This window comes from Leptonychotes weddellii, chromosome 1 (genome assembly GCF_054177405.1).
Source record: "Leptonychotes weddellii isolate Sample4059 chromosome 1, ASM5417740v2, whole genome shotgun sequence".
NCBI lineage: Eukaryota > Metazoa > Chordata > Mammalia > Carnivora > Phocidae > Leptonychotes > Leptonychotes weddellii.
Genome location: NC_138369.1, coordinates 73,242,136 through 73,269,339, shown reverse-complemented (window position 1 = coordinate 73,269,339; position 27,204 = coordinate 73,242,136). Strand labels below are relative to the sequence as shown.

At 36.5% G+C, this 27,204-nt stretch overlaps 1 protein-coding gene across 10 annotated transcripts in view; it reads right to left on the bottom strand.

Moving 5' to 3' along the window:
* The window catches only part of TBC1D5 (TBC1 domain family member 5), a 528,942-nt gene that overhangs the window by 65,567 nt on the left and 436,171 nt on the right, over positions 1-27,204 (bottom strand). For all 10 annotated transcript variants that reach the window (XM_081826016.1, XM_081825991.1, XM_081826055.1 and 7 more), the window contains one exon: positions 10,513-10,598. In XM_081826016.1, coding sequence (XP_081682142.1) covers positions 10,513-10,598 — 86 coding nt within the window. The remainder of the gene's footprint in view (positions 1-10,512; positions 10,599-27,204) is intronic.

The following is a 27,204-nucleotide window of genomic DNA, read 5'->3' as shown; positions in this document are numbered from 1 at the left end:
AACAAAAGTTGCTAGACTTAAATGTTAAAAAGGGAAGCTCTGTTACCAAAACAAGTAAATAATAAAATCCCAAATTACATCTTGCCCTTTAAAAAAAAAACAAAAACAAAAAAAACTAATGATATAATGTATGGTGATTAACATAATAAAAAAAGGACTGTGAAAGAGAAAAAAAAAAACAAAACAGTAAGTGTTCCAATTCTGGAACTGTATAAAAGATGGGAAAATCACCTTCAGACACACAGTCTTCCTTGTCCTGGCCTGGGGGAGAGACAAGCTCAGATGAAAGGCCCCTTCCAGCTCTAAGAATTTACAACCTGCCATGCAAAATGGCTTCTGCCATCACAATTCATGATACTGTTGAAATGACAGGATGAAATGAGAGGCCTGTGCACTAGTCTAGGCCTTTAAGTATCATTACCAAACCCCATCTCCAAACTTAGGGGCCCATCTGTTTGCCCTGCCTCCTTATCTCCACCTTTCGTTTCTACTCTGTTCTCTTTGCCCCTCCTTCCTCCTCCATGTTTATCATCATTCTGTTTTTCTCTCTTCTTCCTCCCACTCCCTTTTTTTTGGTATCATAGTCTCCTTTTCTATCATTTTCTCACCTCACTCTACCTATACATTTTTCCCCCACCGTAACACCACAGAACTTATTTTAAAGTTATTAAGTGCAAAGAGTAGTTGGAAAAAGTAAATATAAATACATGACTTTGGGTTTTGGATAGACACAATATTCCCTTTGCATCTCTGTTATTTTTCTAGAAATCTACATTATTGATCTACCCTCAATGGATTATCATTCATATTTATTTCTTCCGTGTTTATAGACATTGATATTTTCTTTGGAAATTCAAAACAGTTGTCAGGATTGCAACACGGTACTTTGCAAGATGATTCTAACACCTGAGCTAACATTTAAGATGTACTTCTGCTTACAGATTCTGTGAGCAGAAGACTTCAAATTCTATAAAATGAATTGGTTTTGGCCTTTCTTAATTCTTTATCTTTAAGGTTGAGAATAGCAAATTTGCTTCAATGAAAGAGTCTTTCATAATTCTAAATGTATTTGCCATATTGTGAGGTTTCTATCACCTTAGGAAACAAACTATCTCCACATCTCAAGGAACTCTAAATTTAATAGATCTTTATTAGAACAAAGTTATAAAAGTTAGTTTGCTATTACTTATTCCTTAGGAGTCGGACTTTCAGGTAAAACATTTGTTCCTTTCAGCTATAAAGGCTATGATTATTTTGCATGTGGCAGATAAATTTTTGTTAATGTGATAGGAAGCAAAAGGAGTGCTTACTAGGGATAGAAAGGCTGGCCTAACATGTGTTTGGATATAAGCTAGACTGTGGGGCCTACCTAATTGGGTCTGAACACAATTCCTAATATTTGTTAAACATAAAAAATAATAAGCAATTATGTATTAACCGCAGTATATAAAAATCATTAAACTCCCCAAGATTTATCTGTAGAAATATTGAGGTTTCTGTTTCTACAGTCTTCAACTAATTTATTTCCTGACTCAGTGTATCTGAAGGATATAAATTTCTCCCATCGTAACCATGGTTCACGATACCAAAGTCTTTAGAGGGTCAGGGATTCTCTGGCCTAGGGAATGCATCAGAATGAAAGAGGATTTAATTCTGAGATGCCCTCATGTTGGGAAGTTCTGCCCTCTTAACTTCTCTTCCCTCATTTTGAGAATCACTATATATCTTCATAATTAAAATAAAATCACAAGCAGCTACAATTAAACATATATCAAGAATCACCTACTAGAGTTTTGAGGCAGGATGTATGGGAGTCAATAAATATAAAGAAATGTGTGAGTCCATAGAAGAGTCCAAGGAAACAGTTACATAAAAAAATACAGGCATAGGAGGGAATAGGACAGATGCAGAAAAAAAATTTTTTTCTCTTAATAAAAAAAAAAAAATATATATATATACATATATATATACACACACAAGACCTATATACTAAAATATATATGTGTGTGTGTATATATATATATATATAAATATATACACACACACACACACACACACACAAAGACCTATCTACTGAAAGCTATGAAACACTGAGAGATTTGGAAGACCTAACTAAACGAGATGATCCATGTTCATGGAGTAGAAAATTCAATAATATTAAGGTATTGGTTCTTTCCAAACTGATCTATAGATTCAATACAATCCCAGTCAAAATCCCAATAATTTTTATAGAAATTGACAAGTTTATTCTAAAATTTATAATGGAAATGCAAAGGACTTAGAATAGCCAAAATAATGAGAAAGAATAAAGCTGGAGGACTCAAACTACTTAAAATTAAGACTTGTTATAAAAGTACATGAGTAAGTGATGATGGTATTAGGGAAAGAACAGAACATCCAGAAATAGACATACATATATATGGTCAATTGATTTTCAACCAAGGATCCAGTTTAAATTAACGGGGACAGGAAAGACTAAATAAATGGTACTAAACAGCTGGATATCTACAAGGAAAAAGATGGACCTTAATCTCTACCTCACTCCACACACAAAAATTAATTTGAGGTGGACCACAGATTTAATACAAATGCTAGAACCACACAGCTTTTAGAAGAATACAGAGTATCTTTGAGACTATACCATAAAGGGTTAACTCAGCAGGCCTGGGCCATGCAAATCCTGCTCTTTCCAACCATGAGATAACCTCCAGCCCTTGAAAAGTCCTGCCTGGTAAGATTGTCTTCACATACCTGGGGGCTTGATAAAAGAAGATATACAAATCATTGGTAAGTTATGAAAAGATGCTCAACATCATTCGTCATCAGCAAAATGCAAATTAAACCACAATGAGATACCATTTCCTTACCAACTGGGAATGAATAAAACAAAAAAGATGATGATAGCAAATGTTGGCAAGGATGCACAATTACAGATGTTATACAAAGATGTACAAGGATGCAAGCAATTGGAACCCCCATGTATTCCTGATGGGAGTAGAAAAAGGTATAGTTACTTTTTAAAGGTTTGGTAGTTTCTTATAAAGTTAAACATCTATCCTATAGAGCAACTGAATTTCTAAGTGTCTACCTAAGAGAAAGAAAACCATATATCCATGAACAACAACAGCAACAATAAACAACATCAGAACACCTGTACAAGAATGCCCATGGCAGCCTTAATCATAATACTCCAAGTCTGGAGCTAAGCCGGTATCTATCAACAAGAGAATAAACAACTTGTGGTATGTTCATATAATGGAATACAACTCAACAATCCAAAGGAAGGAACTATTGCTACATGCAATATGGATGAACTGCAAAGACATCATGCTGAGTGAAAAAAGCTAGACACAAAAGAGCACACACTGTGTGGTTACATTTATGTGAAGCTCATGAAAAGGCAAAACCAGTAGATGGCAACAGAAATCAGAAAGTGGTTGCCTTGGGATGAGAGGTTGCAACTGACTGTGAAGGGACCCCAGGGAACTCTGAGGTGAAAGAAATGTTCACACCAGGTATATTGTTTAGAGTGGTGGTCACCTGGATACGCAACTGAGACTGAACACTTCCGATTTGTGTACTGGTGTACATGATGCATAAATTTAAAAAGAAAAGGAGAAAGATCTATTTACTCTGGACTAGACAGGAGACAGTAATACCAATTTACCTAAATTGGTTAGGAATTAACAACTCTCTTTGCTACAACAGAGCACTTCAGACATGGATGTATTCATAGCACAAGTTATTTGAGCACACAGATTTCACAAAGTTACATTTATAAAGAAATCAAGGTCCTCTGAAATTCTCATTAGCCAATTAACTACTAATACTGATAACCATGGACTTCCTGGCTTCACGGCCTAGGGAATATTATTAGCAATTATTTCTTTACCATATTTTAGCAAGAAAATATTTCTGAACAATTGCAGTCATTATGTAAGTAAATATAATAAAGCCTAATTTAAAAAAAATTGTTGATCATATAAAATGGAAATTGTCCAGGGGAATTTTATAATGCCTTTTAGGTATTCAAAACAGTATTTATTTACTCAATTATTAAACTAAATATTTGTTAACCACTATGAACAGTGCCAGGTACTGTGCTAGGAATATGAAGATTCTAAGATGCAGATCCTGACATCAATATGAGTTATTCTACAACTGAAGGTAAAAAGCACTCATTCATTTCACTAATATTTGAATTTGTTCTCTGTGCCAGGTACTGAAGAAACAGTAGTGAATGATGTAGATATGGTCGCTGTTCTCATGAAGCTCATCATATTCTAAGACAAGATTGCTGGAAGGATCCTTGGGCTTCCTGGGACCCTGCACTTTCTCAGGACATTCTAGTTAGGCCAGGCCCAGAGAGGAGCCCTTCAAAGGGCTGAGATCCTGAACCCAAGGAGAGATGCAGAATTATTAGCCACCAGGCATTCTGGGGTAAGAATGGACTGGATGCCATCACTCTTCAGTCTTGTGGAGCCCAGCTAAGGACTCTGGGATGTATCTTAAGAGCTCAGGGTACCCTCCTTATAAGAGTCTTCCTACCCTGGAGTCTGGCTTCCTCTTAGATCTCAACCAGGGTTCCTGACAAGGGGCCTTTTGCAGAGGGCCTACCTACCAGAATTATAATTCTGGAATCTCTCATCATTGACATGAATTGTTTAAACCAAGCTCTGACAGGGGGGCAAGGGAGAGCTGGGGTAGTTAGCACAGAGAATGTTACTGCAGATCGGGTGAGTTGAGAGATCAGGAACTAAGCTTGGTATCTTCTATCTTTAAAACGTTGGTGGCATGAAATTGCTTCGGCAAGTTAAGAGAGCGGCAGTGTGGAGCCTGCGAAAAGGCACTGCTAGATAGAGGGACACATGCTCTTGAGGCACCACTGATGTCTCGGCGGCCACTATTTCACCCCCTCTGCCGAACAGAGAGAATTACACATTCTGAGAAATTATGTCGTGTCATTTTCAAAGCAGAAAATCCATGAACATTCTGGAATAAAGAAGGTATGTGATTCTACTCTTAATATAAGCAACTGCAGTATTTAAAAACTATGAAATTCTGTTCCATGTCTACTCAGTTGGGCATTTTAGTAGTTACAGATTCCTAAATAAATTGATAGGTCCTTCTGAAGACTGGTCACAAATTAGATGCACTTATTTTTTTTTATAGCAGCAATTTCTGGTTATTTAAGGACAAAATTGGAATGAGAGTTGAGTGTTAAATTGTCGTTCTGAGCTTAAAAGTTGAATGAATAAGAAAATGTCAATTCCCATTTTTAAAAAGAAATTTGCAAGTAAGTAAAATCAGAGCACAGTGAATATTATCCACACACGTAATGGAAAATCTACCACTAAAATACCTAGGCACTTGCTTTTAAAGACTTAATTATAGCAATCCATGGTAAAGCAGAGACGAGAAATCAGGCTTCTTGATTTCTAGAGATATTCTTATCCATGAAATCACATGTCATCTTTGCATCCTCGTCCCTTATTTGGATAAGCAACACAAATAGAAGTCCATTGCCATAGATATAGCAGGTATAAGTTCCCCGCTTTTCAGGTGTCTGCCTGTCTCCTGTCTATTTTCTATTTATTGATCACTACTGGGGGTTCCCACATGAGTCTGTCCCCCTCTGGATCATTCCCATTCCCTCTCTTGCTGCTTAATGACAGCCCCAATGCATTAACTCTTTAAGAGCCTCTAAAGAGCTAAGAAAGTAGTTGGAAGGCTAATAATGGCCGAAGGGCTCAGCCAGATAAAAGTATCTTAGGCCTTAAATAATGAAATGGGGACTTTACCAATGGTTTCACAGCTACAGTGGTTTTTGATCATGGATAAACAAACTTCCAGGGAATTACAACATGGTGGTTAAAAAGAACTGGAAGAATCCTTTGGTAAGATTAAGTTTGGGGTGCCTGGGTGGCTCAGTCGGTTAAGCGTCTGCCTTCGGCTCAGGTCATGATCCCAGGGTCCTGGGATTCAGTTCCGCATCAGGCTCCCTGTTCAACAGGGAGCCTGCTTCTCTCTCTACCCTTCCCTCCTGCTCGTGATCTCTCTCTCTCTCAAATAAATAAAAAAAATCTTAAAAAAAAAAAAAGATCAAGTTTGTCTTAATTTATACCTCAACTGGCGACCAAGCGTATTCATGCACCTTCACCAGTGCTAGCTTACGCATTCATTCATTCATTCATTCATTCATTCTAAACCACTTTATCAAGGTATAACTGACATACAAACAGCTGTGCATATTTAATGTATACAACTTGATGAGTATGGAGATAAGTAAACATACGTGAAACCATCACCACAATCTATGCCATAAACATATCCATCACCTCCAAAAGTTTTCTCTCTCCTTGTTTATTATTATTGCTTATTGTTTTACTTTTTGTGATAAAAACACTTAAAATAAGATCTACCCTCTTAGCAAATTTTTAATATATATTAATTAATATAGTTATTACCTATGGGCACTATACAGTAGATCTCTGGAACTTACTCATCTCTGGCTCATTTATTTTTAATTTTCTAATACGAAAGGTGAAAATGATACTTCATTGGTATTTTAATTTGCATTTCTATGACTAATTATAGTTTGAATAGCCTTTGAAATGCTTATTTGCTGTTTGAAATTCTCTCACTGAGTGCCTACTGTATTCCAGACACTATGTTAGGGGCTGGGATATAACAGTTAACAAGACAAAATGTAGAGTTTACATTTCAGTGCAAGAAACAAACAATAAAAACAATAAAAAGAAACCCAAGTCATTTTTTTAACCATTTCAGTTAGTAAGAATTGCTATAAAACACAAAAACAAAAATAATAACAAAGTACAGAGTAAAGGGGTCCATTATTTTAGATAGGGTAGTCAAAGAGAGGTTCTCTGAAGAGATGATATTTGAACACAGAGTGAATAGTAGTGTGTCATGTGGATCCTTGAGGAAGCATCCAGGCATAGAGCAAAAAGGAAGCTCAAAGCTCCTGAAATGCGAACATGTCTGTTTGCCTGAAGAATAGTAAGCAGGCCAGTGTGGCTGGAGTCCAGTGAAAAACAGGAAGAATGGTGGTAGCAAAAGGGGCTGGAGAGATCGGAGGCCAGATCATGCAGGGCTTACCCTGCAGGTCATTGAAAAGGCTTTGCATTTTATCCTATGTATCTTGGGAAGTAATTGAATGGTTCTGGGTAGTAGAGTGATAGGATCTGACTTATATATCTGGCTGCTATGTGGAAAAGGTCTATAAGGGAGTGAGAAAGTAAAAAGACTAGTTAGGAGACTAGTGGTGACTTGGTATTAGCAGTACAGAGGGAAACGTGATTTCTTTCAGGATATATTTTGAAGAGGATTTGCTGATGGACTTGATGTGTGATGTAAGAGAAAATAAGTCAAGGGCAATTCTAAGGTTTGATCAACTGGGTTAGCTATTTATTGTAATAGAGAAACACAGGGGAACAACAGTTTGAGGAGGCGGAATCAAGAGTTTAGTTTGGAAAGTATTAAATTTGAGATACATATGGGACATTCCAGAGGAAATACCGAGTAAGCAGTAGGACATAAGAGTCTGGAGTTCAAAGGAAGAGGTCTTACTAAAGATATAAATTAAGGGCCCTTCAGTCATAAATGGTATTGAAAGTCATGAACCTGGACTGAGATCCTCTAGGGAATGATTGCAGTGAAGAAAGGAAGTCTGGAGGGTGTTCTAAAATTTATAAGCAGAAAAGGAGGATCCAAGAGAGCATGGCATGAGATGGAATGGCCAATGAGATAGGATTTCATGTTTCTTGAACTGCATAGGTTCTGTATACATTAATGATACTAGTTTGTCAGTTACTTACACTACAAATTTTTTTTTTTTTTAAGATTTTATTTATTTATTTGACAGAGAGGGAGAGAGAGCACAAGTAGGCAGAGAGGCAGGCAGAGGCAGAGGGAGAAGCAGGCTCCCTGCTGAGCAGGGAGCCCGATGCGGGGCTCGATCCCAGGACCCTGGGATCATGACCTGAGCCGAAGGCAGCCGCTTAACTGACTGAGCCACCCAGGCGCCCCTACACTACAAATATTTTTCCAATTTTCCATCTGCTTTTTGTTTCAGTTTATTTTTGACATATCTACTTAAAAATAGTTGTGTAGTAAAATGCACCAGTCATCCCCTTTGTGATTTCTTCCATTATTTTTAAGGTTAAAAAGTGTTCTAATAACAAGAGATTGGATAGACACTTGCATTTTATTTCTATATTTGCTTGAGTGTGCTTTGATTCAGTTGGGATTTGTTTTGGTATATGATAAGGTTATAAGTTGATACCTTTTCAAAAGATTTGTCAGGTCTCCCAACACCATTTATTAACTCTTCTCACTGGTCCATGATGTGTTCTTCATACACTATCTTTCATTTGGTTCAGCTTCAGTTTTAAGCTTTGAAATTGCAATAGAGCTGGTGAAAAACCTTCCTTCCAGTCATCACAATGATATTTTGTATAAGAATTTCAATATGCTTGCAAGTAACTGCTAAAACAGAACCAACATTTTGACAAGAAAAATACAAGGACAGAAGGCTAAATAGAAGAAAGATAAAATATGAAGGGTAGAAAGGAAAGGGTATAGCCCATTTTCTTTTTGGAAATAAAAAAAAAAAGTAGACATTGAAAAATGTAAAAAGATAACAGATGTATACACACATTTTTGTTGAGTAGCTTCCCCATGCCAGCCATTATCCTCAGTGCTCTCAAGTGTTAGTAAGACAACGTGCCTGCCTTCAGGGGTCTTAGATTTTAGTGGGGAAGTTGGGGGGTCAGATGACATATAAATGAAGTCTATAACTTCAGTGAGTAATGAACACTATGAAAATAAGATTGGGCAATGAGGTAGAGAGTGAGTAGGAGAGAAAAAGGCCAAGGGGCCTCTCTGAGGTGACCTTTGGGCTGAGCTCTAAATCATGCAGGAGCAAGAAAAGAGGAAGGAAGGAAGGCTGCTCCAGGAGGGGGGAAGAGCAAGTGCAAGAATGGGAATTAAGAGAAGGGGAGAGTGGAAGGAGTGAAGGTCACAGAGAGAATATGGGCCCAGGAAGAACACTGGATTATCAACACTAACAGGTAGCCTTTGGAGGCGTTTACGTTGGGGGTGTGACATAATCTGTTGTCAGTCGAGAGTTATTCAGCTGTTATGTGGAAACTAATCTGGTGGTGGTGGGGTCGGGGAGAATAGGGGAGAGAAGAAGGGATTCTAGCTAGAATGATCTCATATAAAGAAGTACCTAAAATACCCTGTTCTTTTAAACATACCAAAACTAAATACTTGACACGATAGGGTAGACATACAAGTGACTAGACTATAAGATTCCTGGGGGCAGGAGTTTTATCTGGTTTGTTCACCAAGTAAAGAAGGTCTGGCACGCAATAAAGATTTGTTAAATTCAATGAACGAAGTGACTATGGAGAATAGCCTTGTATTAGTGAAACAAGAATCCAATGAAATGAACAAACAGAAAGAGCTTCAGAGAAGCCTCATTGGTTACAGAGCTGGTGTCACAATGACACAGCACATCAAAACAGTGAGACGGATTTCCATCAAGGATGGGTCATTTAAAAATAACATTACACTAAAACAGGGTTCAAGACACCAGTTTCAATTTAGCCACTCTCTTGGAAACTTCTTCTCATCCCCTAGACTGTGAGTTTCTATGTGGCAGGAATTATGTCTTCTTTTTAACTCTCCAAGTAGGAGCAGAACACATCACGTGTGTGTACTCCATAAATGTATATTTAGGCTGCTGGAATCCTACTGAAGAAAGGCTAGCACATAGGCAAAACGCTTAAGGAAAAGAAATTCGGACAACTTGGCAGCATTTACCATTACTAACATTTTAGTCTTCCAGAGTAAACTTTGAAATTACATTCTAATTTGAGATGGTTCTGGTTTGACAAGTTAACTCTTGAGACATCTGAGTACAGTATTATGAAAGAACTAAACTGTTCGTCAACCCTTTATGCCAATGTTAATTTCTTTTAAAAGTAGAATTTTAATGTTTTTTTATTCCTACAGTGACCCTTAAAATTTCTATGTATGTAATCACAAATGCACACACAAGATGCATTTATAAGCTTATTGTGTAGTTCTAAAGACAGTTGGGAAACCCAATTTTAATTTTGTTACTGAAATAATTTAAAAATATATTATAGAACTGCCTCTTTTCAATCAACAGCAAGGATCTAGAAAGAGATTATACAAGTAGGCGCAATTTATTCAGGTTTATTAGTGTTAGAAAAATGAAGTTGCCTAACTTCAAATTATAACAAATACACTTCTATTTTTCTTCTTACCATTGACATCAATGTATACATTTTCTCATGCCTTTAAAAAAACTCAGATATTTTATTTAGTAAAGATGTCATTGCATGCATTAACCACTGATATGCTAAAATCTATAAATTTGTCAGCAAATGTGTAAAAATTCCTACCATCTCAGAGAACATTTTTGTGGCTCATAACTTTCATCAGAGAAAGAGGACTTACCGGCTTTTATTCATGAGGTCTGCTCCGCGTGCTTTGTAATAATCTAAATTTGGATGGAATTGGTAAGTCACTGGTCTTGGATTTCTCTACAGAAAAGAAAATTTTAAAATGTATAAAGCTATTTAAATTACACATTAACGCATACAAGGACAAAAACAATTGTTTTTATATTCTTTCAGGAAAAAATACATATAATAACAAAGTTCAATAATTAGTGTGCTTGGGTTTTGCTTTCATAGTTGAAGTTTTACCTTAAATGATCTTAGTCCTGATTAAACAATGAAATTATTTTATATATTTTACTTTTTTTTAAAAAAATATTTATTTATTCATGAGAGACAGAGAGAGAGAGAGAGAGAGGCAGAGGGAGAAGCAGGCTCCCAAGGAGCAGGAAGCCCGATGCGGGACTCGATCCCAGGACCCTGAGATCATGACCTGAGCCGAAGGCAGACGCTTAACCATCTGAGCCACCCAGGCGCCCTATATATTTTACTTTTACCTGTCTCAAAGTTTACATAGATTTATTCCTGTCATTATATTTTTTTCCCAAGTATACTTAATGCACAATGTTGTATTAGTTTCAGGTGTACAATATAATGATTCAACAATTCTATACATTTCCCAGTGCTCATCAAGATAAGTGTAGATTTATTTCTGATGATTTTGATTGCTTTTAATATGACTTTCCAAAATACAATGAGATAAAATTCTGATGAAACTGAAAAATTACATGAGATGTAACAGAAGCACAATCTACACGAAGTGTTAAGAAAGCTGCATCTTAGAGGGAGAGTAAAAATCTGTTAATTTTTGATAACCAGAATGCTAAATATGCCCACTAGATGGCACACCGAGTCTTTCTTCTCCAAAAATGAATGTGTTATTTTAGAATTCAGCAATTCTTTTAAAGTTAGAAATTTCTATGTCATCTATTCTTATATACAAGTTTAATCAGTACCCAGGTAATGAAAATATTAACAGGGTACCATCAAAATACAAAAGCAAATTGACCAATGCACATTTTCATAAAAACAGCAATATACTGGCCTTTCTGGCATTTGATATTTACTCACAGACATTGCAGAAATGTCCTGAGATCATTAGGTCAGGGTTGTCTACCTAAATATGTTACTATCACTTAATGTGTCTATTATTTAAATGTGTCAGGCTCCTCATAGGCAAATAAAAATTAAACTAATTCTAGTTTATAAAAATGCAGCATGTTAATATCATAGCTTAAATGAATACCATCTCTAAAATGTTAAACTACGTATATTTTTCATTAAAAAGTTTTACAAAACTTATAAATAAATGTGCTCCAGTGTTTACTTGAACTTATAATTCAAGTTAATAATTAGGACTTTGAACTAGAGCATGCCCTGTCCTTTGAGAGATCTATCTAGACATAGAAAGGCTTCATTTTATCTTAATAGAAAATTACCAATATGCTTTGATATCAATCCTTGAAGCCATAATCCCAAGGCACTGATATACTTGTATGTATGTGGGGGTTATATAATTACTAAGGTTAAATTGTTTGAAATTCATCAAGCTAACAAGCTGCATCTTAATGGCCATGATGGACCTTTTCTTTTTCTGCTGAAAAGAGAACATTTACACAGCTCAACCCTTTCATATCTCTTCCAAGTCAGCCTTAATCATCTGACAAAAATGACAATCCCTTGATTTAGCTCCAGCTACTACTCCTCTGGTTTGGTATTCAACACAGTTCTACAATAATCAAATCTGAATTGCCTTGATGAAGATAACCGATGCTTCCATGACTACCATACTATTAAGTCTAACAGTGCAACTTTTCTCTCTCTAGGAATTACATGGGTTTCCTCGTGGTAACTGATGACAACCTGGACCCAAGTATAATGGGAAAATAAAATAGAGGTGAAAGCCACTGGCAGATTGCCAGCGTATTCATGATTTATTTAAAAAATTAACTTTCGCAGGACTATCATTCATGACTAATTTTGCTCTTTATTCTCACTACCTGGAAATACATTTTGTTTTTGCTAATATTTAAAAGGCTTTTCTTCTCTGACTCCCAACAAACTAATAAAAGATTATGTTACTTTTTGCTAGAAAACAATGAAATAAGGATTGCATGGAGCAATTTCTTGGAACATCTTTATAAAGAAACGACAAGCAATTCAAGACACGAAGTGCTGATCTATCTAAGCACTTAAAGCCATTATTAGGAATAATGATCTAACTTGAACATATGAATGAGGCTCAAGTATTGCTTTCACAGAGGCCTATTTAAATTCCTAGGAGACTTACTAGTGTCAAAGGGAGAGGCAGTTTAAAGTATCGCTGTACTGGGATGAAAAAAAAAAAAAGAATCAAAAGATGATGCTGAAAAACAGCATTTTAAATGTAAGAAAATAAAATCAGAGGTTATAGTTGAAAGTTATTCAATAGGATTTTCTGAGATGATGCTATTACTAAAACGTAACTCTATAGACAGAGATGATTAAGACTAGCACTGTCCAACCGAAATACAATGTGGGTCACGAATGCAAGCTTCATATGTGATTTAAAATCTTCTAGCAAGCACATTAAAAAAAAAAATAGAAAGAAACAGTTGAATTAAATGTAATAATATTGTATTTGATTCAGTATATCTAAAATGTTGTCACTGTAACATGTAGTCAATATAAGAATCCTTGAGACAGTTTACATTCTTCCTTTTGTACAGTCTTTGAAATCCACTGCATACATTACACTTACACCACATCTCACTTTGGATCAGCTATACTTTAAGTGCTCAAAAACCACATGTGGCTTGTGGCTCCTGTAACAGCACAGAACCAAATGTCTGACATAGACATAAACCAACGTGTGGCTGTAAAAATCAGTATGTAGAGACATGAACAATAAATGGGCACAAATACTTTGATATGTTAAGATTCAGTCCTGACAGCTCTTCAGTTTGCCTATAATTCTTCTCTTTTAATTAAGTTAGTTTTCTGAATAAGGTTTTAAAAAGTCAAGAAATTTTGGAACAATATCCTTTCACACAGCTATGTACTAAAATGATAACAATGGTTTCCTTAGGGGCATGAGATTAAATGAGCATAATTCTAACTTAACACAACTGAAATATTTTAAAAGTAAAGAGATACTTGCTTTTCTTATTTAAAGGGATTTTTATCCAAATAAAATTTTTATAGAAATTTAAGTTCTGATTTTTAATTTTTAAAGATCAGGAATTTCCTTTAAAATATGAGCCAGTAGAATTCTACATATATAAAACTCTGTATGTAAGAAAGACCGGACTCCATGACAGTTGTAATTTTTCATCATACAGGACATGTGATGTCAACAGTTTTCATAGTATGTCTTTGCATGGACCGGAACAATTACTGATTATTTTAAATCAATTTTTACATAGATAGGATTTTGACTATTATAAGTTTTTCCAAACCAATGTGCATTAAAAAAACAAAAACAAACAAACAAAAAACCAAAAACCTCTTGTTTTGGTGAATTTTTCTTTGTAAGAAAAACAACAAAATGGTGATCATAACTGACACTGGCCTGCGTACGGAGGAATACCAATTATGTTCCATGACCTGGGAAGTCTATATAACTATACACAAAGATGCAGAAATCACAGATTCAGTTCACCCTGAGTTTACCATGCCTTTCCTAGACCAACCCAGATGGACTCGAGATAAATCTTCTATAAGATTGCAGCTAGTTAACTTCCCAAGTATCAGTCACCAAATTCTTCTCTGTTAACAAGCCTTTGGAGCTCTTCTTAAAGGTTTCTCTTCAACATTTTATTTTGTTTCAGTATAAGAAGAATGCTGAAAATCCCACCCATGGCATAGACAGGCTGGATTTTTGGGAGGCATCTTAAAGCCTTATGGACAAAATGACTTCCAGAAGCAGAAACAAGTGTCCTAGAAGGAAGTATATGGGAAAACCAAACCAAACCAAACCAAACCCATGCTGTATTTTTGAATTTCCAAAAATGCTTTTGTTAATTTGGCATGATGACAAAATCAATTTACAAATAGTACGATAGCAATCAATGTAAGGGATAAAAGTGATTGAAACCTATTTAACCTCTCCATTGCAGTTAATGTTCTACACTTCCAACGCCTATATTATATGCTAGAAAGCTGCTCCTTAATGGAATTTCAGGTAAAACACCCTCTCCCTTAGGAGTATGACTTCTGACAGTGGCCACCTCTCCTCTGCTCTCCTCTATAATGGAGGGAGATCATAGATCAGCGTTATCACCTCCCTCCTCCTGCAACCTTTATCCCCACGGTAATATTTCAGTATTTTTTTTTTTTTTTTTTAATGAAAGAGAGAGCACATGAGAGGGGGGAGGGTCGGAGGGAGAAGCAGACTCCCCACCAAGCAGGGAGCCCGATGTGGGACTCGATCCAGGGACTCCAGGATCATGACCTGAGCCGAAGGCAGCCGCTTAACCAACTGAGCCACCCAGGCACCCCAATATTTCAGTATTTTTAAGTTCATGCTCACTTTGTGTGGTAGCATACAAATATTTAAATGCTAACCCACCCTAAGTACAACTAGCTATAAGATGCTAGAGGAATAATTAACTACAAGATGGTACATGACAGTTTTCCTTGTTCTGAGCCTGGGGATATCAAACTCATCCAACAAAGGTCATTACAAACAGTACTTTCTAGATTGATCCCTCAACTAAACTTATCCTCACTTGAAGATGACTATCTCCTTTTGAATTGTTATACAGAGACCACGGAAGGAAAAGAGTCTCAAGTATTCATCCTGCTTGGAACAACACAATGCCTTTCAAAGGGCTGGCTATTTACAAACACATGTAGAACTGACAGGAGCAAAAGAAAAGCAATTCCCTGTGATTCCAGTGATCCCTGTTCTAACTTAGGAATATTCCAATAGGAGTTAAAGTTATATGTTAAAAACAGAGGGACTAGGGGAAACATAACATCACTCATCTGCTTTAGAGGCATGGGCTGCTGGCAGGGGAGGCAAGGGATCAGGAGTCCGTGAGGCTCCTGCTTGGATCCCTGCTCCACCCACCACTAGCTGAGCTCCTGTGCCATGTGAGTTACACCCCTAGCCCTAGTTTCCTCATTGAAAACCTGTGGTGATGAACATGAAGTGCGCAGTACAGTGCTGGGCACTTGATAAAAACTCAATGAAAAGGAAGCTATGATTATCTCCTGATAAGGCTGACAAACAGACATTTACTATGAGAGCAGATTTGATAGTCTGACAACTTAAAATCCATGATAAGCGATAGGTAGAGAAAGTGATGCTTCTGAAGATTGCATATAAATTTAGGGTAGATATTTATCAACCATGACATTTTTAAAAGCAAAAACACATATTTAGGAAAATATTTCGTGTATACTGGATCTCCTTTGTGGGAAGAAAGGCTGTTTTGCTTCTCAGAATAAAAGTCCATGCATTTATAAATTTTAAAAAATTGTAAAGCCGTATTAATGCACATTTGCTTGCCACCTTATGAGGTTATAACAATTAAAGTGATTTCCTGCAATATGTCCAAATTATTATCACTTTTATAGTTTACTGATCACAATTTTACCTTAAACTAATAAAGTTCCTGTAGCACTTGTTTAACAGAAAAGATTGTTTACAAGATAATGCATGTTTGGCATGAAGAAAAGAAAATATTTGACAAATGAAGAATTACTTAGTTTTCATTTCCCTATTATCTTGCTACCAACTCTTAATTTTTAGCATGCCAGATTAGAAAAGGGTTTGAAAAAATAAGGCTCAGAAGGAGAAGCAGCACTGTAAAAATATGTCGAACATTTCTCTTTGATGAAAAATGAAACTCTTATTTTAGTGAATATGTTATTGCCTCAATGCTGGGGGAAAAGCAACCGTCATAGAAAAACGAATTGCTCAGCTGTTTATAAGCAAAAAGCTCTGGGGGAATTTCTTGGGACCCCAAAGGCAAAGCATTACAGGGTTATGCAAACATATGTTGCAGGTGTTTTAGGGGAGACAGGTGGGCAAACCTCCGCCATGGAAGAGGAGTTAGTTTAATACGCTGTAAGTGAAACGAGATAACCCAAATGCATCCAAGTGCAGGGATGCCACGGCGCCAGTGAACTAGGGCTGTAGAGCAAAAACTCGCCCTAAAATTATCTTGTTAGTGCCAAGCAAACAGAATTTTTCCCTTCTTGTAGTTTTATAGAAAACAAACACTGCCAATTACTTTTTTTTAACTAAAGGTATTTTAAACCTGGAACAAAGAACAGCCTGAAATAGCAGTAATTATCCAAAGAAAAGATAAGGATGAAGTATTGTTGCCTTTATTTAAACAAATATTCCTAAGGAGACAGTTTGTTGTAATATCCCCTCTTTGGTTCACTAGGCAACATTAGATTTATCATAATTCTCCTAAAGCCTAAGATATTTCTATATTAAAATGCTAATTTTGTCTTTTCTTTTGCCTGTAATTAAAGCTGGGGAAATTTGTGATCTGATATTCACTGATTGCTAGAGGGTCCACAAAGGTCTCACTATTTCTGTTTCTTATTGCCACATATTGCCCTCTTCATTAAAATTAGGTACAGTAACACAGTGGATCAAAAAGGCAGACATTATAATCCTAAATGCTCACAAAATTCCCATTTAAGAAAAAAATATATGTATAAAAATAAAATAAGTGATATTAGCTGGATATTGCTGTCAAACCTAGACTTGCTATCTTATTTCCTTCCTCGTCATTTATCCGAGAGTTCATTTTCTTTTTATATTACTTGTTGAGACAATACTCATTTTACTACACATACCTGTATATAAATAGTGTATTGAGCTATGCCTTCCTATCTAAACCACTTTTCCTTTATTCTTTAAAACAACTCATACCATGAATTAAATGTCAAATACTCAGTATAAAATAAACTCACAAAAAAACAGATTTGGAAAAATAAAACCTAGTTTGATTGTTTTGCAATATTACAAATCCAAAATGTAGATACAAGGCATTCATTAAGTTAACATAAAGAAAAAAAAATCTTTTAAGAAGGTTGTAAATTAGAATATTATTTCAGTACCAGGATTAAAATGACCTCTGGTTTATATCCTAATAATTCTGATGTATTTTGATGGGAAATATATATAACGAGTACTAGGCATTAAGAATCTTAGTGTAATTGACAGAAATATTTAGGTAATTATAATCTATGCTAATCTACAGATTAAAACTGAAAGAGAAAATTTAAAAGGTCTTAAAAAAGTTTTTAAAAAAAGGAAGCAAAAAATCATTAATTGGGTAAAGACACAGACAAAACCTCTGAACCCATGCCAGCCTCATTTTACATACTGAATAAGCCCAATTCCCTAAAGTGACATCCCCATCTATACCCTGGCAAGCCGAGATCTCAGATGGCAGAGAAGCATTTTAAACCACCTGTGCGTTATGCTCGACTGTAGCTTCACACAATAAATAGACACCAAAAGAGAAATAAAATTTTTTCCTTTTTTAAAATATATTTACATTTTTGAATTTAGCATGTAGGAAGATGCCAGATTAACATGCCCCCCAATATATGTATGTATATATATATGAACATGCAAAGTAGTTTAGGTCTACACGTTTTCTTTGTTACTAATACTGGGCCTCAAAATATTCCTTTTGGTTAGCTCTTTTTAGCAGTACTGAACTCTTCACCTTTTTCCTCTCCTTAAATGTGAGCAGGATAGGGGAGCAATGTTACTTGAATGGTTTAAAGAAATATGGAAATCCATTTGTCTTTGCCCAAGAGTGGTTCTCAACCTTCAATGATATAGGAAAACGGAAAGAGGCAATCTCAAAAAATATTCCTAAATATTCCAATTTGGGACTTTAAACTAAAATCTTCGATATGAAAATTATCACTGTAAATTTCTATCTTTAGAAATGTTAAAATAAGTTTAAACGAAGTATCATCAAAATAGAAGCAATTTAAAACTGGTTTTAGGGTTTTTGAACCCCGAAGAATAAGCCTAGGTGACCCTATGGGAATGAGAACCCTGGTTTGGGAAAGGTTGCTCCCACCTTCTTTTCCCTATCTTCTTCCCTTTCATTACCTGCTTTGCAATTGCCAAGGCAACAAAAGCTAAGATCCTACATGCTGAGGCCTGGTAAAAGGAAGCCTCGCACAGCCACACTTCTCATGCAGTTTGGGGAGTAATCTCAGTAATAAAACATCTTGAAATTAAAAATTCATTTATTATATAAATCCACTCTTACAAAGGTCATTCACTTACACTGTATTTTTTTTGTGATGCTTTCTAATAGAACAATGAAGTATCAGTACTGAACTTTAAAATGTCTACATGAAGAAAGAAATCAGAAAACAACCATAAATAACAGATTAGTTATGTGTTCCTGAGTGAGACCAATCTCTGCTTAAGAAGGTGTGTCAAGTTAGGCTACTGAGAAAAGTCCCTATAGATGGACTCTTGCCTTTCTTGGTGATTTTGTTCAAGATGTCATGTATCATTATAAAAAAAGAACACCAGTATCAGGTGTGAATTTCTCGTAAGAGTAGATAGTGTCATAAAACATTTTCTTTTTAACCAGTAACTCTGGATACAGGTCAGTCTTAAAACCACAGCCCCTTCAAATATCCAGTGATACTAACTGGCACGTCAATTGCACGCTGCACACAGGACAGTCTATAGTAGGGGTTCTGATCTCTTTTGTGCCGTGGAGTGCTCTGCTTTCTGGTGATGACTTTGGCCTCCTTTTCAGAATAATGTTTTTAAATGTATAAAATAAAATAAATAGGGTTATAAAGCAAACCAATTATGCTGAAATGCAGTAATCAAAATACTGAACAAATTTGTAACATAGTGAAATGTACTTTTATATTAATGTGTTAAATAAGCTATAGTGGCTGGTCTAATCATTACTATAATTTCGAAGTAGTGATGAATGTAAATGGTATTTCAAGATATCTTCATCAGCTGTAATGTGATATAAAATATCTGTGATTGCTATTAGTGAAAATGTTTGAGGTGCTGTCAATATACTATTGCAGTTTGTTGTCTTCATCCCTAGTTGAAGGAAATACTAAATTTTAGTAAGGGCTTAGTGAAAATAAAGATGTAAATTTTTCCCATCCAAGTTCTTAGAACTCCCTGAATTCCATCCACAGACCATTTGGGGGCTTTTCTCAGAAACCTGAAAGGGGCTACGGATAACAGCTTTCATCTTGGGAGACAGTCTTATGGATACCACTGGATTAGTTTATTAACCTTTTCACTGTACAAATGTGGGCAGAGGTAATAGTCAAATATAAAACAACCACTCCAGCACAGGCAGCTCTGGAGAGCCCCTGTTGCGCCAGGCTTTAACCCTTCAAATGCTGGATTTCCTTAACTACTGTCATCAAAGTACTTCCATATTTTAACAACTGGTATAGCTGTAACACCAGATGAGTGCCAGCCCTGAAGAAAAACAACATTTAGGAGTAGGGATGTTTAGAAGTACAGGTTTCACCCTGGGTAGCATCCAGTACGTTATCTGAATGAATGAGAGCTGAGGCTACATGGGGGTGAGGATGATGGGGAAATGCTCCATGACAGCAAAGCAAGCTGTCTACTTCTGGACAGCCCACTCTTTCTCAGCTAACTTCTCTGATTTCCCTACTGGTGTGGAGCAACTGATCACATCCAGATTTGTAGAGGGATGCTTTATAAGTGGGGTTGTCCATTCACCCTTTCTTTTCTCTTCTCTTTTTTTTTTTAGAGGTAGCTGAACTTTCTTTTAGTCTACAGCCAGAAATGCTCTAAGAAAATACTCTTTTACCAGGTAATTTTTTTCTGAAGAATCAAATCAGTTAGTTGGGGTCCAAGATCCCTCTGGTTGGAACTCTGAAGCAGTGAGATGAAAGAGAGCTGCATACTTTGTAGTGATTCAGAAAGAAGAATGAGAAGGACTTAAGTAATCACCCCATCTAGCTTATGAGGAATCTTTGGAGGCCATTCCTTCTCCAGCAGTTATTCTCTGTGGAAGTACGGAGCTCTTATTTCCTGGTAGACACTGCATTGAGAATACCCTTGAGGGAGATGACTTACTTATTAGAGGAAAAGGGGGAAAAAAGTACAGAAAAGCAAAGTATAATTCTTTTTATGTATTTTTAAAAAGAAACAGTTTGCAGAAATTGGTGAAATGATCTTAAAATTCATATGGGATTGCAAGTGACTCAGAATAGCTAAAATTATCTTGAAAAAGATAGAGTACATGGACTCATAATTCCTGATTTCAAAATTCATTACAAAGCTACAGTAATCAAGATAGTGTGGTACTACCATTAGGGACAGATATATAGATCAATGGAATACAATTGAGACTCCAGAAATAAACCCTCACATTTATGATTAACTAATTTTTGAAAAGGGATAAGATAATTCCATGGGGGGACAGAATAGTCTTTTTAAAAAACACAACTGGATATCCATGTGCAAAAGAATGAATATGGACCCCTACCTCACATCATACATAGAGCTAACTCAAAGTAGACCACAAACCTAAATGTAAGAGCTACAACTATCAAACTCCTAGAAGAAAACACAGTAATAACTCTTTGTGATCTTGGGTTAGGCAATGATTTCTTAGCGATGATAACAAAACTCTAAGTCTAGAGAAGAATGATTAAGTTGGACTTCACCAACATTAAAAAACATTTGTGCTTTAAGGGATACCATTCAGAGAGTGAAAAGATCCACAGATGAGAGAAAATATCTGCAAATCAGATATCAGGTAAGAGTCTTGTAACCATAATATATAACGAACTCTTACAACTCAATAATAAAATGACAACACAATTAAAAATGGGCAAAGTATCCAAAGAGACATTTCTCTAAAGAAAATGTACAAATAGCCCATAAACACATGAAATGATGTTTAACATAATTAGTCATAAGGGAAATAGAAATCAAAACTAAAATGAAGTACCATTTGATACCCATTAGAATGGCTACAATAAAAAGACAGAAATAAGTGTTGGCAAGGATGTGGAGAATAGGAGTCCTAATACATTTTTGGTGGGAATGTGAAATGGTGTAACCACTTTGCAAAAACAGTTTGGCAGTTCCTTAAAAGGTTGAATGTAGAGTTACCACATGACCAAGCAATTCCACTGCTAGGTATATATCCAGGAGAAATAAAAATGTGTCCACACAAAAATTTGCCCAGGAAGCATTCACAGCAGCACTACTCATAGTAACTACAGAGTAGAAACAACCCAAATGTCTACCAATTGATGAATGGATAAACAAAATGTGGTATATCCATAATAGAGTATTATTTGGCAATAAAGTATTGATACAAACTACAGCATCAACGGACCTCAAAAACACTACACTAAATTAAAGAAGCCAGTTACTAAAGACATACCATACTGTATGATTCCATTTATACAAAATATCCAGAATAGGCAAATCCACAGGAACAGATACTAGATTAGTGGTTGCCTCTGGTAGGATGGGGGGAGTTTTAGTTGAGGGGGAGAAAAGTGGAGAATGACTACTAGTGGGTACAAAGGTTCTTTTGGGTATGATGAAAATGTTCTAAGATTAGATTATGGTGATGGCTGCACATCTCTGCAAATCAGATTAAAAACCATCCAGTTGTATGCTTTAATGAGTGGATTTTTTACTGTATGTAAATTATATCTTAATGAAGCTGTTAAAATCAAGAAATATGATATGTGCTGGTAAATGAATACACATACACATACGCTTTTCTTTTCTTTTTCCTAGAAGGAGAAAAGAACTGATGTAGGCAAAGAAGGACTGGATAGAGACTTTGTTTTTTACTTTGTATTTTTTTCAGACTTTTGTAATTTCCTTAACATGTGCCATATTACTCCACTCCCATCTGCCTATTGATGGAAGTTATCTCTACAATGGGTTTATTTATGTACAGGGACCATTCTGATTTCTTCTTTATACTTCTCTGCACTAAACGAAAAATAAAACTTATCTTTAATGCTACTTAAAATAGAAGATAAGTATTTTATATCTTTCTCAGTTTAGCTTTTGTACTCATATCACACATATCATAGGTTAAATAAGTATGCAGAACACCTTACAATTCTGACTGAAGCTGTTATTTTTTTACCAAAAGTCTATCATAGTATTATGTTTACTTTTCTTAGTGAATCATTTTGACCTCTAGTAGGACTGGTTCTTTCCATACAGGCCTTTGAAGATCTGGGAATTTAGATAAGACTGACCCTTGAAGGTCATCTAGAAGCCTTAAATGGCACCAACTACAGGATTTCACTACAAAATAACACATACACATACGTGTAATCTTATAGATCTGGAAGTAACTCCTTGTAAACATACCCTCAATTTCTTTTTTTTTAAGATTTTATTTATTTATTTGACAGAGAGAGACAGCGAGAGAGGGAACACAAGCAGGGGGAGTATGAGAGGGAGAAGCAGGCTTCCCGCTGAGCAGGGAGCCCGACGCGGGGCTCGATCCCAGGACCCTGGGATCATGACCTGAGCCGAAGGCAGATGCCCAATGACTGAGCCACTCGGGCGCCCCAACATAGCCTCACTTTCAATCCTTCCTGTCCAATCCTTTTTATATTCATCTTTCCGCCATCACCTCTCTGCACAAGAACTCCTAAACCTCCATATCTGGTATCACCATTTCAGACGGCCTCTTAGACAGAACCTTAGACCCAGGACATAAAAATCTGGGCTGAGCAAGTTCTATCATTCTGCCTTCTCCATGACTCCTGTGGCAAGACCAGACTGCTGGTGACCATGACCCTCCCTGTAGTTCAGACATGTCTTACTTTTTGCCTTGACTACTCCAAGTCTCTAATCTTGTTCTTCAGTGATCCGTACATATAATGTCACCAGAATCACCTTTCAAAAATGTACGCCTGCTTTTTTTTCCCTACCTTCCTCAGTTTTGAATCAGGTCTCAAATGCAAATCGAATAAAGTCCCAATTTCTTAGCATGACATTCAAGGACCTCCATGATCTGGGCCCTAAAATACTTCTCACATTACCCCCTATATATCCTACATTTCACTCACAACTAACTATGGACATTCCCCATATCTCCAGACTTCAGGTAAACTGCTCCCTCAGGATAGACTTGTCTACTCACTATTCTCTTTTTGAAATCCTTATTCTCAGTTCAAATACTACCTCCTACATGAAGCCTTTTGTGAATTTCCACCTTACTCCAGTAACTCCATTCTGACAGCATGCTAATTTTAAGTTAATTTTGCATGTATTTCATCTTGTCTTGCATTATGGTTAGTTGTGTACATGTCTGCCTTCCATATAGAGTGTAAGTTTGCTGAGGGCTGAGCCCATGTCCAGATCACCAACTGTACAGCCAGTCTCTGCCTCCAGCAAAGCGTCTGGGTCATGGTATGTGCTCAATGACTGTCTATGAATTAGATAAACCAAAGAGTTTGCCAGAGTCTGGCTTTTAAAGAAACAGTTGAAGAGGTGATACAATACTATATATAGAAAACCTTAAAGACTCCATCAAAAGCTACTAGAACTGACAAATGAATTCAGTAAGTTTGCAGGATATAAAAACTACAGAAATCTGTTATATTTCTGTACTAATAATGAGGCAGCAGAAAGAAAAATTAAGAAAACAATCCCATTTACAATTGTACCAAAAAGAATAAAATACCTAGGAATAAACTCAGTCAAGGAGATGAAAGACCTGTACTCTGAAAACTATAAAACGCTGATGGAAGAAATTGAAGAGACACAAACAAATGGAAAGATATTCCATGCTCATGATTTGGGAGAACAAATATTGTTAAAATATCCATACTGTCCAAAGCAATCTACAGATTTAATGCAATCCTATTAAAATACCAACGGCATTTTTCATAAAACTAGAAAAATAATCCTAAAATTAGCATGAACCACAAAAGACCCTGGATAGCCAAAGCAATCTTGAAAAAGGACAAAACAGGAGGTACCACAACCCTAGATTTCAAGTTTACTACAAAGCTATACTAATCAAAACAGTATGGAATTGGCACAAAAACAGACACATAGATCAACAGAACAGGATACAGAGAGCCCAGAAATAAATTCACGATTATATGGTCAATTAATCTATGACAAAGCATCAAGAATAGCAATGGGAAAAAGATGCTGTTGGGAAAACTGGACAGAAACATGCAGATGAATGAAACTGGACCACTTTCTTACACCGTACACAAAAATAAACTCAAAATGGATTAAGGACCTAAATATGAGACATGAAACTACAAAAATCCTAGAAGAGAGCACAGGCAGTAATTCCTCTGACATTGCCCATAGCAACATTTTTCATGATATGTTTCCTAAGGCAAGAGAAATAAAAGCAAAACTAAACTATTGGGACTAAAGCAAAAAAAAAAAAAAACAACAAAAAAACTTCTGCACAGCAAAGGAAACAACAAAATAAAGAGATAACCTACTGGATGGGAGAAGGTATTTGCAAATGATATATCTGATAAGGGGTTAGTATCCAAAATATACACAAGAAACTAAACAACTCGATACCAAAAAACACACAAATAAAAAATGGGCAGAAGAAGACATGAACTGACATTTCTCCAATGAAGACATACAGATGGCCAACAGACACATGAAATGATGCTCAGTATCACTCATCATCAGGGAAGTAAATCAAAACCACAATGAGTTAACACCTCACACCTGTCAAAATGGCTAAAATCAACAATACGAGAAACAGCAAATGTTGGTGAGGACATGGAGTAACAGAAACCTCAAGCACTGTTGGTGGGAATGCAAAATGGTGCAGCCACTGTGGAAAACAGTAATGGAGGTTTCTCAAAAACTTAAAATAGAATTACCATATGATCCAGTAGTTCCACTACTGGGTATTCACCCAAAGAATAAGAAAACAATAATTCAAAAAGATACATGCGCCCCTATTGTTGTTGCAGCATTACTTAGAATAGCCAAATTATGGAAGCAGCCCTAGTGTCCACTGATAGATGAGTGGATAAAGAAGATGTGATATATATATATAATGGAATACTACTCAGCCATAAAAAAAGAATGAAATCTTGCCATTTGCAACAACATGGATGGATCTAGAGAGTATAATGTTAAGTGAAATAAGTCAGTCAGAGGAAGACAAATACCATATGATTTCACTCATATGTGGAATTTAAGAAACAAAACAAAGAAAAAACTGGTGGTTGCCAGAGGGAAGGTGGGTGGGGGGAATGGGTGAAATAGGGGAAGGGGATTAAGAGTACACTTACCCTGATGAGCACTGAGTAATGCAGAGAATTGTCAAATCATTAACACTGTATGTTAATTATACTGAAATTAGAAAAAAAATAAAAAGAAAATAGTCGCAGAGAAGTACAGTGAAAAATTATCTGACCTGCAGGTATGCATGAATAACGAAAGGCTCAGAGAGAAGGCATTTCTTAAATGCCCATGTAAGTCCTTTCCTTGTATGAGAGCTGAAGCCAAAGAGGCTACCATTATGCGCATTTGGGAAAGAAACTCCCAAAAGGCTGATGGGCAGTGAGTGTGATCTCACAGTGCTCTTGAAGTCTGTCCAGATGAACAGAATCCTAACTCACCAGATCCAATTACACACTACTATCATGTCCACAGTTCAGGTAACAGATGAAAAGCAGTGCAGTGAGCAGTCACGGGAGCGGCCTGTTGTAAGAGGAAACCCCAGGAAGCAGGAGTGCACGTGGCCAGACACGATGATCTGACTGCCCCTGTGTGATGGCTTATCTCACGGACCAGCAGCTGCTTGAGTGGCCAGGGAGGACACTTGCTTTATAAAGTGAGAGACGAGCAATTTCATGAACTTTTCTCAATTGAGTTGAACTGTCTGTAGGCAATAGGTTGTATGACTTTTGTTTTGTTTTTGTGGCCTGGGTCTTCGGAGGAGTTTTCCTAGGAAATAGTGAGGAGCTGGATGTCATTTTAAAACCAACGAGCGCCAATGACACCAGATGGAAAAGGAAGGTTGTGAAGTTGCTGAAAGGGGAGAGGCCGAGAGGGCAATCCAAGCAGAGGGAAGAGAATGCAGAGCTGGCGGAAAGGTAACAGGGAAAGAAACAGCCCTTTGTCTCCATTCATTCATCCACCCACCCATGAATTCTTCGGTCCGCAGAGTTCCTATGCGTTAGGCACTTGCTAGCTAACTGGGTGTACAGTGATGACACCTCAGTCATGACTTGGCCCTGACGGAGCTTATATTAGAGAATGAGACAATCAAATAAATACATCTATCAATGTCGGACTGTAGCTGTGCTGAACACTTAGAAAAGGAGACATATGGTGCTATGAAAGTTCACAATAGGAAAATTTTACTTTGTCAGGGAAATAAGGGAGGACTTCTCAGAGGAAGTGACAATGGAAGAGCAATCTGAAGAAAAAGTAATTAAACTATGTTTGTGTTGTGAGGGGAGGGTTATGGGGAGAAGCAGTGCAGCATGGTGAGGAAAGAATGCACTTACTGATTTTGTCATTCTAGAGCTCTCATCAGCTATTAAAATCTTAACTTCTATGCAACATAGTATTAGAAGTCCTAGCCACAGCAATCAGACAACAAAAAGAAATAAAAGGCATCCGAATCGGCAAAGAAGAAGTCAAACTCTCACTCTTTGCAGATGATATGATACTTTATGTGGAAAACCCAAAAGACGC